General features: G+C 37.8%; 1 protein-coding gene and 1 long non-coding RNA gene across 2 annotated transcripts; both read left to right on the plus strand.

Moving 5' to 3' along the window:
* Window positions 1–5,520: 5,520 nt before the first annotated feature.
* On the plus strand, window positions 5,521–8,233 carry LOC133032765 (uncharacterized). Its single transcript, XR_009685357.1, has 2 exons — window positions 5,521–6,847; window positions 6,899–8,233. It is a non-coding gene; the product is annotated as an uncharacterized LOC133032765 (long non-coding RNA).
* Window positions 8,234–11,265: 3,032 nt separating this feature from the next.
* On the plus strand, window positions 11,266–12,662 carry LOC115708838 (syntaxin-51). Its single transcript, XM_030636860.2, has 2 exons — window positions 11,266–11,870; window positions 11,990–12,662. The coding sequence occupies exons 1-2, from the start codon at window positions 11,653–11,655 to the stop codon at window positions 12,471–12,473; spliced, it is 702 nt and encodes a 233-aa protein (XP_030492720.2). The 5' UTR covers window positions 11,266–11,652; the 3' UTR covers window positions 12,474–12,662.

Consider the following 12,662-nt stretch of genomic DNA (forward strand, 5'->3'; position numbering starts at 1 on the left):
ATTTTAACTATGTGTTTGATTTTTGAGTTCATTGAGGTAGCTGGCATGATTTTACATAGTCAACATTGGATTTCCTACAGCCTACCTAATTTGTGAAAAATTATAGTTTCAACTTTACATACTAATCTTTTTTAAAATTAATTGTCTCCCACTATAATTTCTCATAGTCATCGTTCCCCTATTATTTGTATTGTTTAGTTTTCTGATAGGTTCTCCCTGTCAAACCAGTAAAATAACAGCAAGAAATAGAAGAAAATGGAGTTGAAGAGATGAAAAATGGCAGTATAGCCTTCAATTGAATACCCAGGAATTCGAGAGCCTGGTTCTCTCCCAAAATGGTTACAAGAAGATGGAAATTTTTCACTCACAAAAGACAAAACCTGCCTCTCTTATTCCAGCCAAAGCTGTGCCCGAAAACACTCACACAAACACCCAAGCTAACAACTTTTTGCCACCTCAGCAGTAGTCAATCCCCTAAGGTGTTGACCATAGTACCCTTCCTATTCTTCCTAGCATACACAAAAGTTAAGGGTGGCCTATCAATACCCCCCCCAACGAGTCTCACCTTGTCCTCAAGGTGAAAGTGTGGAAACTGATCTTTGATGACCGCAAAGTCCTCCCAAGTTGCTTCACTAGCTGGTAGGTGCAGCCACTTGATCAAGGCTTGTGGTGGTACTTTATGGGTGCCTGGACGTATAGCTAGCACGGTTTCTGGTTCGAGCAGCCACTCTAACTCAGCTGTAAGGCTTGGAGGAAGTGGAGTTGGTTGCTGGTGCGGACCCAGAGCAGCACGAAGTAAAGACACATGGAAGACCGGATGTATGGTGGCATCAGGAGGGAGTTGTAGGCGGTAGGCAGCTGAACCAACACGAGCTACCACTGGATATGGGCCAAAATACCGTGGAGCTAACTTCTCATTGACGCGCTTGGCCACTGTACGCTGTCGGTAAGGTCTTAGCTTGACATAAACCGAATCTCCGACCTGGAACTCAAGTGCCCTGCGTTTCTTGTCAGCTTGAGTCTTCATTTTCTGCTGAGCGCGATGAAGGTTCTCTTTGAGCAACACCAAGGTAGCATCACGAGCTTGCAACTGTTGCTCTACCCCGGAGACTTTTGTGCTAGCTGGTTCAAATCGTATCAAGGGCGGTGGATCACGATTGTAGAGAGCCTTGAAGGGTGTCATACCAGCCGACACATGATATGAGGTGTTATACCAATATTCGGCCCAAACCAGCCATTTAACCCATTTCTTCGGGTTCTCACCAACAAAGCAACGTAAGTAAGTCTCTAAGCACCTGTTGACAACTTCCGTTTGGCCATCTGATTGGGGATGGTAGGCTGTACTGTGCTTCAAGCTAGTGCCTTGTAAACGGAATAGCTCTTTCCAAAAGAGACTTAGAAAGATCTTGTCGCGGTCCGATACAATAGACCGTGGAAAACCATGAAGTTTCACCACCTCAGAAACAAAAACTTCAGCTACCGTTGCTGCTGAATACGGGTGTCGTAGAGGAATAAAATGACCATACTTTGTCAAACGATCCACCACCACAAAAATTGAGTCAAACCCGTGAGACATTGGCAATCCTTCGATGAAGTCCATGGATATGTCCTCCCAAACTTGCTCCGGGATAGGCAAGGGTTGAAGCATTCCCGCGGGGGATTGTGCTAGATACTTGTTCTGTTGGCAAACCGCACATTCAGCTACGTATTGTTGAACCGTCTTGCGCATTCCCGGCCAATAAAGATCCGCTGCCAGCCTCTGAAATGTTTTAAATACCCCTGAATGGCCACCAATCTTACTGCCGTGGTACTCTTGTAACAACAACGGAATGCAAGGTGAAGTAGATGGCAACACAAGTCGGCCTCGGAAACGTAACACCCCTTGAATCAAAGTGTATCCTCCCCCATCTTGACCCTTTTCCAAGTCAGTAATAACCTTGGACAGCAAGGGATCCTTGCTTACTTGTGCTTGCAATTCCGGAATGGAGATGATATTAGGGACCGAAATGGCTGCCAATGTCGTGCTGTTGTTGACTCTTGAGAGGGCGTCGGCTGCCTTGTTCTCTAGACCGGGTTTGTATTGGATCTCAAAGTCATAACCCAAGAGTTTAGTCATCCACCGTTGGTGGTCGTCCGCCACCAATCTTTGCTCAAGGAGGTACTTTAGGCTTCGTTGATCTGTTCTGACCACGAATCGGCGCCCAAGGAGATAAGGACGCCATTTTTGGACAGCCAACACAATAGCCATCAGTTCACGTTCATAGACGGATTTGGCTTGCGACCTTGGAGACAATGCTTGGCTAAAGTACGCAATGGGTTGCTGATTTTGCATTAACACCGCTCCTAACCCAACCCCCGAGGCATCTGTCTCCACAACAAACGGCTTTGAGAAATCTGGAAGAGCTAGAACCGGTACCGAACACATAGCTTCTTGGAGCTGTTGGAACGCATGTTGAGCTTCTTGATTCCATCCGAAAGCATCTTTTTTGAGTTGGTCCGTTAGTGGCCGAGCAATAGTTCCATAGTTCCTTACAAATTTTCGGTAGTACCCCGTCAATCCCAAAAAGGCTCGGAGCTCCTTTAAAGTCTTTGGGACCGGCCATTGTACCATAGAAGTTATTTTTGAAGGGTCTGCGGACACTCCTTGTGCTGAGATGATGTGGCCCAAGTACTCAACACTATCTTGCCCGAAGAAGCATTTCTTTTGGTTGGCGTACAACTGGTGCTGCTGTAACCGTCGTAAGACTTCCTCCAAATGTTGCACATGAGTCTCCAAAGAGGAGCTGTACACTAAGATGTCGTCAAAGAAAACCAGTACACTTTTGCGGAGAAGATCCCCAAATAGGGTATTCATGAGGGCTTGGAACGTGGCCGGAGCATTGGTGAGGCCAAATGGCATGACAAGGAACTCATAGTGGCCTTCGTGGGTGCGAAACGCCGTCTTCTCAACGTCTTGAGGAGCCATTCGTATTTGGTGATATCCGGACTTCAAGTCGATCTTAGAGAATACCTTGGCTCCATGGAGTTCATCTAAGAGTTCATCAATCACGGGTATGGGAAACTTGTCCGCTATTGTCTCACGATTCAGTGCCCGATAATCAACACAAAACCGCCAACCACCGTCCTTCTTTTTGACTAGTAGAACTGGGCTTGAAAAAGGGCTTGTACTCGGCACACATATTCCCGATGCCAGCATTTCTCGCACCATCTTTTCGATCTCTCCCTTTTGAATCTGAGCATATCTATAGGGACGGACCGAGATTGGCCCTACCCCTTCCTTCAACACGATCCGATGCTCCTTGTCTCGCTTTGGGGGCAATCCGTGGGGCATATTGAACACCTCTCTGTACTTTTCTAACAAACCAGCCACCGGTGCGGGTACTTTGATCTCTTGTTGATTTTCGTGCCCATGAATAGACCCCAAGTGAACCCAAAATCCATAGCCCTCCTGTTCCACCGTATGAACCATTGCTTTTAAGGTAATTGGGGACTTGCAAAGGCTGGGGTCTCCTTGTAAAGTGACCCAAGTTCCATCTCTTTCAAATTTCATCACCATAGAACGCCAATTAACTTGCATATTACCCAAGGTCTCCAACCATTTCACTCCTAGTATCACATCCGCACCTCCCAATTCCAAGGGCAAGAAATCGGTGACTACCCGAAGAGCTCCCAACTCCAAGGACACATTAGCACAAACTCCTTCAGCTTTTACCTTATCCCCGGTACCCAAAAGAATGCCATACCCGTTTGTCTGAGTGATTGGTAACCCCGTAGCTTCTACCACCTCAAGAGAAATGAAATTATGTGTAGCTCCACTATCAATTAACACTGCTACAGGTTGCTGCCCTATTTTTCCAGCAAGTTTCATGGTGTGAGCTGAAGTAATACCTACTAGAGAATTCAATGAGAGTGTCGCCAGTGTTTCCTCCGTAGTTTCAGCTTCCTCTGCCGCCGGAGATGGTGGTGGTGACTCCACAACTGGTTGAGGTTCGTCCTCATCAGCGAACAACAACACTTGTAGGAGCTTTTGGTCACATTCATGGCCGCGGTGATATTTCTTGTCACAACGAAAACACAGCCCCTTCGCTCTTCTCTCTTGATACTCGGTCTCTGACATTCTACGCACAGTAGGAGGTTTTCCGGTTGAAGTCACCATAGTTGTTTGCGAAGGTGGTGATGTTAGTGTGGCTGTATGGGGTTTTGGGTGGAACACATTCTGGGTTGGGCGATTAGGAACAATGGGACTTAAGTTGGGTTTAGTGGAGCGAATTGGTTGACCCAAATGAATTAGTTGATTCCCCTCCTCTATTCGTTGTGCTGTATCCATGATGTGGGTCAAACCCACGGGTTGTAACATGTGGAGAGTCCCCTTGATTCCCTCCTTAAGGCCCTTCACAAAGCTTCCCTCCAGGATATACTCCGGCACCCCTGGAAGTCGCGACGCCGCTGCCTCCCATCGAAGTCGGTAGTCGCGCACGGTGGTGGTTTGTGTCACTGATAACAGCTCCTCAGACAGTGACCCGATCGGAGCCGTGCGAAACCGTTGCAACACCATTCGTTTGAGAATTTCCCAAGAAGTAATGGGCCGTCTCTGGTTTTCCCATTGGAACCAGGTGAGGGCATCCCCATCCAGTCCGATGATGGCTGTTTCGAGCATTAACGGTTCAGTGAGACGGAAAATGAGGAAATACCGTTCAGCTCGGTAAATCCATCCTTCGGGATTGGAACCCGAAAACACAGGCAGCTCCATTCTCGGCGGCCGGACATCGGCACCGTGATTTTGAGCTTGAAAATAAGGATTCGGGTGGGGCGGAGGTTGTGGGGGAAAAGTCGTCTGCGGTGGGGTGTGGGAAAAGCTCATCTCGGGTTCTACTGGCTCCGACGAAGACGAACCATTTCTGGGCATGACTGGGGGATGTCGATCGCCGCCCGCAACCGGTATCTCGATCTGCGTTTTGCCCGCTGCAAGTAATCGGGTCATTTGGGTCATCAACAACTCCGGCAGTCGTTGGATTTCAGCTCTTGTTTCCGAGACTTCCTTGCCCAGCTGAGATCGCACTTCTGCGATTTCCTTGTGCACCTCCGATCGTAAGTTCTCCATGAACTCATCCATTTGTTCCAGCACCACATCCTTCTTAGGTCCCATGAGTGAATCGTACCGCTCTGATACCAATTTGATAGGTTCTCCCTGTCAAACCAGTAAAATAACAGCAAGAAATAGAAGAAAATGGAGTTGAAGAGATGAAAAATGGCAGTATAGCCTTCAATTGAATACCCAGGAATTCGAGAGCCTGGTTCTCTCCCAAAATGGTTACAAGAAGATGGAAATTTTTCACTCACAAAAGACAAAACCTGCCTCTCTTATTCCAGCCAAAGCTGTGCCCGAAAACACTCACACAAACACCCAAGCTAACAACTTTTTGCCACCTCAGCAGTAGTCAATCCCCTAAGGTGTTGACCATAGTACCCTTCCTATTCTTCCTAGCATACACAAAAGTTAAGGGTGGCCTATCATTTTCCTTCCTTTCTTGTATTTCTTTGTTTTGGACTTTGAACAACATTGCAGTTCTTATGGAGATCCAGCACATGGTTATGGTTTCAGAGTCATAATTGATGTTTCTACAACAGACCTATTTTGCGAAATATATGACTAGTTTTATTTGCTTCTTATTGTCTAATTGACTCTCTCACCCTACATGATGATATTTTCTTATTAGGTAAATCCATTATTTGTTTTTTGACTCTCTCCTTGTATATTTTTTCTCATTTGGTAAATTTGTCGTTCTTTCAGTATTTATTTGACTTCGGTGAACTAATTAAAGTTGGCCGGCAACGGTGAACAACGTATCATAGTCATTGTTCCCTTTTTACTATGTTTGCTACCTTTGTTTAACGTGTCATTTAGTTTTCCTTTCTTGAATTTTCTTGATATTAAGATGAAAACTAATACTGTTGCTATCAAGTTATACACAAGAAATTGGGTTAGTATCCTTTTTGTCATCCATACCGTTTGCTCATAAATTTTTTAATTAGCAAGATGTTTATTGTGAATGTCATCAGCTAGCTTTTTTACTTGTTCAACGAATTTTTAGGGTTCAGCTTTTCTGAAGAATATTCTGATAATTGGGGTCTGCATCTTCTCTAGTCATAGCAAAAAGGAGTTAACTCGTCACATAGTATCTTTTAATAGACACTCTTTATCTTTTACTACATTGTGATTTTTTGTTCATGTCTTTGCTTGGGGTGTTCGGCGATTTTTCAGGGTTTAGCTTTTCTCAAGAATGTTCTCATAATTAGCGTCTGAATCTTTTCCAGTCCCAGCAAAAGGGAGTTAACTTGTTATAGTAACTTTTAGTAAACGACATTTTATCTTTCACTATATTGTGATTTTTTATTCATGTCTTTTGCTTGGGGTGTTCACGATTTTTCAGGGTTTAGCTCTCAAGAATATTCTGCATCTTCTCCAGTCCCAGCAAAAGGGAGTTTAACTTGTTATAGTCTTTTTAATAGACGACTTTTCTTCTTTCACTACATTGTGATTTTTTGTGCATGTCTTTTGCTTGGGATGTTCAACGAATTTTCAGGTTCAACTTTTATGAAGAATATTCTCATAATTAGTGTCTTCATCTTCTCAGTTCCCAACAAAAGGGAGTTAACTTATTATAATATCTTTTAATAGACACCATGAGATTTTCAACAACCTACCTATTTTGTGAAAAATAAGAATTTCAGCTTGACATACTTATCCTTTTTAAAATTGTTTCTCACTCTCCTTATATGTTTTTCCTCATTTGGTAAATCTGTCGTTTCTTTCAGTACTTATTTGACTTGGGTAAACTAATTAAAGGTGCCTGTCGTTTCTTTCAGTACTTATTTGACTTGGGTAAACTAATTAAAGGTGCCCTGCCATGGTGGTGGTGTTTTGAGAAAATTATTGCATTGGTGTGTCCCATTGTATATTGTTTCTTTTTTACTATGTGTACTTCTTTCGTTTTACGTGTCATTTAATTTTCCTTTATCCTTTTTGCCATCAATACCGTTTGCTCATAAATATTGTAATTAGCAAGATGTTTATGTGAATGTTGTCACCTAGCTTTCCATTTATTGTTTAATCGAATTTTCTGTTTGTTTTAACTTTCTACATAATCAAAATTGTGGTGGTCTTTGGTTTGACATAACATCCTCAACCTTACATTTTATATCTCCGTTGGCTCAACGTGCTACATTGTTTGGATTTTGGTCTATCTTTGTAGATGATGGGAAATGGTTCAAGACTATCTTAGCTGTCATATGCATTTGTTCAATAATTTTAAGTTCTAAACTTGCTTCAATAATTCCTATCAGAACATATATACCTTGGCACCTCAGAAGGGAGTTATCTTGTTCTAGTATTTCCTTTGAATGACTTGTATTGTTTGTGCTTTGTTGTGCTCAATAAATTTTCAGGTTCAGAAGATGTGTTAAATGTTTGAGGCCTGCAGCCTTCTTTTTTTAGTACCATTTTAGTGAAGGTTTACTTAAAACTTGGCTTATAGTATTTACTGACATAGCTTCAATATTTTATTATTTATCTTCATGCTGCAGTTTGCATTCTGTCTTAATAGTTGTGGGTTTCGATTCATGCTGTCTTCTCTGCATTGGTGTTTTCACTCCCCACTGTCGTTTCCACTGGCATGGTTTGGAATTATGTGTTAAGTACAGATTTGTTTGGGTTATCTAGTGTTCTAATCTCTTCTTCTGAATGTTTGTGTTGCTCAAATTTTTTTTTTTGTGAAAATAAGCGTGAATAGTCATTAATCAAATAAAACAGTTAGACCTCGCGGTTATTACAGAATAGATTTTCCAAAATAGAGGAGATTGGAATTGCCAAACAGTTGGTGGGAAAAGGCCTACTTAACCACATTATGGGCAACATAATTACAGTACCTATTAACATTAGAAAAAATACAACACATAAAAGAGGGAGATGGCTTGGTACAAAAAGAGACGTAGTTCTCAAATCTGGTATAATAAAATCTTACTCCTCATCAAGTGCTTTTTAACTAATTTGTGCTGATGTATCCTAGTTTTGTTATCAGTTTTGGATATATGGCCATTTGCTGCCCATGACACTTTATCTTTATATAAGTTAATGAAATTTGTCCTGTTATATATATTATAATATTTACAAAGTTTAATCAACTCATTTGTTTTTTGCTTGAACTTTATCTTAAGTGATTGGATTTGGATTTTATCTTATGTGTTCGGTTATTCTAAAAATTATTGATTAGATTATTTCAGAATATTATATGTTTTACAATTACATTAATGAGAGATTTATCTTTGTTAAAGTTGAATGTATTTATATTTATATTTTGAAGGATAAAATATATAATTTGTATTTTGCATCACAGTTTAAACATTTTAATAGACTAAGACACGGGGGCTGTTTGGTATGGCTTTTTTTTTACTATGGAAATAAGATTTATGGGTTAATAGGAAATCTTTTTAAAAAGATAGGTTCTAAACATTACCTTCAAATTTATTACCATATATAATCTTTTACAACAATTTATCTGAACAATATAATTCAATTAAATATTTCTATGCATAACTAAACAGTTCAAAGTTTGTAGATAATTATATTTTTTATTTTATTATTTTAGTTAATTAAATTATTTTAACTTAAAGAAAATTTATTATAAATTCTTTATGTTTATATTTCACAAATTAAAATCGGGAAAGGAATGATATAAATATATGGATGTCTTATTTATTCGAGTGCATTTATTTGACTTTAACCTTTATAAATTATAATATAGCATTATATTTGCAAGAATTACGTTTGTTATAATGTTCTATAACTTTTTGTTTACATGTTTATATGTCTTCATGATTTGTTACCAATTTAATTATTTTGCTTTTTCTTTTTTTTAATTTACCGAGTATGGTTTCTTCATGTTATTTTTATAAATGTTTATTTGTCTCATAATTTGTTACTAATTTAATTATTTTGCAGGTCTAAAAGAACTACGTGGAGCTTGATCCCTATTACTTAGTAGGGTACGTAGGCAATTTTTTTTTTTAAGTGCAGCCCCAACTTATTAACTTTGTTTTTTTCTATAAAAATTTTCAACATTTTTTGTTTACCATGTACTCATTAATGTAAAATTGATTTGAAGCTATACTTTTGGAAATTTACTCTAACGTAAATTTTTTGTCATTATCTTCATAATACATTTTTATGTATTTTTTGTAAAAAAATAATAATAATTAAAGATCTACTTTAATTTAGATATGAAGTTCAATAAATAAATTACCATATTTTTGAATTAAAGTCATCTTACACTTCAATCTAGTTTTTATAATATTTTGTAAAATAAACTCTGATAGTTCCTTCAAAAGAATAAATAAATAAACTCTGATAGTCTAAGCTTATCGGTAGGAGTAATCAAAGCAATTATGTTACAACATTTACGAGCACAATAATTTACTTTATCAATATAAAAGTATATCTTTACTGAAAAATGCAAATAGTATAAGATAATTAATCGTCAATCTCTTCAATTGGATTTATAGTAATTTTCATACATTTTTTTTATGAAAATAAATTCCCTTCTCTACAGAGCACTTAGGGCTGTTTGAATTTATAGTTAATTATGAGATATTGAAAAAACCTATATTTTATATGAAATAAATAACCAAATGTGTTATCAATAATAATAAAATCAAAAAGTAACTATAAGATATACTTTCCACATCTCAAAATATGTTTATAATTTCTAAAATAAATAAATAAAAAAAGTGTCTACACTTTTAGTACTTTGTGTTTTATCTAAATACAAGTTAAGTATTCTGTATTTTTAATAATATTTATTTAGTACTTGTATTTTAAAATCATATATATTATTAAGAACACATGTTACCAAATATTTTTCATGAAAATACAAATACTAAATGAGTATATTCTCAAAAAAGAAATGTCAACGTATCTTAAACAATAAAATAACATAAAATTTAAAAATAAAATTATGATATTAAAAATAATTAATCATAAGTAATCAAATGTGTATAAGATAAAATTCTTAAAGTAAATTTTTTAAGTAATTAATTGATATTTTATTCACATCAAAAGCAACTAAATGATTTCTTAAACGTGATTTTTTTAGTTTTTTTTTTTATTTTCGGTAATTATTTTAAATTTTGGTGTTTAGGCTAAAGTGACAATTCAAGTATTTGTATAAATAATTTTTTAAAAGGTATTTTTATAAATAAAATTGCTTTGTGTAATTGTTGCCCCTGATTTTGCTTAATGTACGTGGACCAACCAGACAAGGACACGTGGACACAAAGTTTTTAGCACTTAAATTAATAGCTAAGTCTTTGTGAAGAAAGACATTATCTTGGATATGCCTCCCGGAGAAGGCATGCAAGGTTTTGTATGCTCCCGGAGATCAAGATGGCATCAAAGCATCTCCGGGAGGTGTCAGGCTTCCTCTGAGCAGTCATCTCGTATTTAATGTCGCATGGGAGGAGGCGTGTTGGAACTGCCACACGCAATAAAGTCTGACGACACAACCCCCGATCTGCACCTACAAGACTATGACCACTTAAGTCTAATGACGGCTACTCTGTGAATAATCACATCAGTCAAAAGAAAATAAGGACAACCCTCATAAAATCCCTACAACACCTAGGGATTTGACCATGCATTACCCATGGTATATTCATTGGGAATACCCAACTTTATTGATAGTTACAGAAATACATGTACTATAATTCTGGGGATCACCCCACAAAAATACTATAAATACCCCTCAAAGCTCGGGTCGAGAATTCTGGGTGGCATAAGTGCAAGAAGAGTAAATACTCACCAAGAACATTCTCTGTATTGAATACACTCATAAATATACAGACTCGTGGACTAAGGCTCATTAACGCCCCAACCACGTAAAAATCTCTCTTCTAATTTCTTACAGCTCTATAAACTCTTATTATTTTATTGGTTGCCGAAAATCTCGGTCAACAGTAATATTGAAAAAAAAAAAAAAAACCTTTTTTTAAAATATAAAATTAAAGATAAATAAATTAAGTAATTAAATTTAAATAATATAATCATACTTCTTTTTTTTGAAAGAAATATATCTATCATACCTAAATTTAATCATTCTTATCTTATACAGCTGTTTATACTTTAATAAATGAAAATAAAAAAAAATCTTCCAATATATATATATATATGTATTTTATTTTTGGATAACAAAAATCTTCATATCTTATTGTGTAGGAATTAGGAAAAGATATCCTAATCACGAGTGGGTTAGTTGTGTAGCAAAAATAAAATAAAAATGAAATTAAAAAGACAACCTTCATTCTCAACCGTTCAGATATATTATGAGACTTAATCTTGGCCGTCCATTTGCACATCATTTTGCTATAAATAGAGCCCCCTGACGAAGTTTCCAGGTCTTCTGATCATTTTTTTATGGGTTCCGAACTTCCGATTAGATTGGATTGGTGTTGATCTTCTTCCAATTTAGGGTTTATCATCATCCGAAGAAGAATCGGTTTGTACATTAATGGTTGAAACCTGGACTTAATTTCCTCACTAGGCAAATCCTTGTTTGCAACTCCGCGTTTGGCTTTGTTACCCTAATTTCTCAAATCGTTTTGATGGCATCTTCTTCGGATTCATGGATGAAAGAATACAGTGAAGCAGTGAAGCTTGCTGATGATATCAATGGGATGATATCAGAACGAAGTTCACTGTCTGGATCAGGCCCAGAAATGCAGCGTCATAGCTCTGCTATAAGGAGAAAGATTACAATTTTAGGCACTAGACTTGATAGCTTACACTCCCTTCTATCAAAGCTTCCTGGGAAGCACCCTTTGTAAGTTAATTAACTCCATTGATGTTTTCTATCAAAGCTTTCTGATTAAATATGGTGATATTAGTAAAGTTTGGGTCTTGGTTTGAAACTTGTTTATGTTGCTTATTACTTGTTCACAGATCAGATAAAGAGATGAATCGACGTAAAGACATGCTTGGAAATCTTAAGTCAAAAGTGTCACAAATGGCTTCAACATTGAACATGTCAAACTTTGCTAATAGGGACAGTTTACTTGGTCCTGAAATAAAGCCTGCTGATGCCATGGGCAAGGCAGCTGGTTTGGACAATAATGGGCTTGTTGGTTTCCAAAGACAAGTGATGAGAGAGCAAGATGAAGGGCTTGAGAAGTTGGAGGAGACTGTTATAAGCACAAAACATATTGCATTGGCAGTTAATGAAGAACTAGATTTACACACTAGACTTATTGATGATTTGGACTACCATGTGGATGTTACAGACTCTAGACTGCGCAGAGTGCAAAAGACCTTGGCAATTATAAACAAGCGCACCAAGGGTGGTTGCTCCTGCATGTGCATGTTGTTATCTGTTGTTGGGATTGTGGCTTTGGCTGCTATCATATTTCTGCTAGTCAAATACCTTTAATAAGAAAGAATCACGAGATTACAACACTTGTGCTTCTTTGTGTGGTTTGACTTTTACTATAATGGCTGTGATATAGTATATTGTTTTTGTGCATTTGTGAAGATTTGTGGATAATTCAAATTACTTGTTTGGTGTGTCATTTGGCACCATTTTCTCAATTGAATTTTCAGGTTGTGTTGATTTGATAAA

Source organism: Cannabis sativa, chromosome X, assembly GCF_029168945.1.
Source record: "Cannabis sativa cultivar Pink pepper isolate KNU-18-1 chromosome X, ASM2916894v1, whole genome shotgun sequence".
In the NCBI taxonomy this organism is placed as follows: Eukaryota; Viridiplantae; Streptophyta; class Magnoliopsida; order Rosales; family Cannabaceae; genus Cannabis; species Cannabis sativa.

Excerpts from the sequence above, each read along its gene's own strand:
- LOC115708838 (XM_030636860.2), top strand. The coding sequence starts at position 11,653 with ATGGCATCTTCTTCGGATTCATGGATGAAAGAATACAGTGAAGCAGTG. Across the intron at positions 11,871-11,989 it reads CTTCCTGGGAAGCACCCTTT|ATCAGATAAAGAGATGAATC; the intron begins GTAAGTTAATTA and ends ACTTGTTCACAG.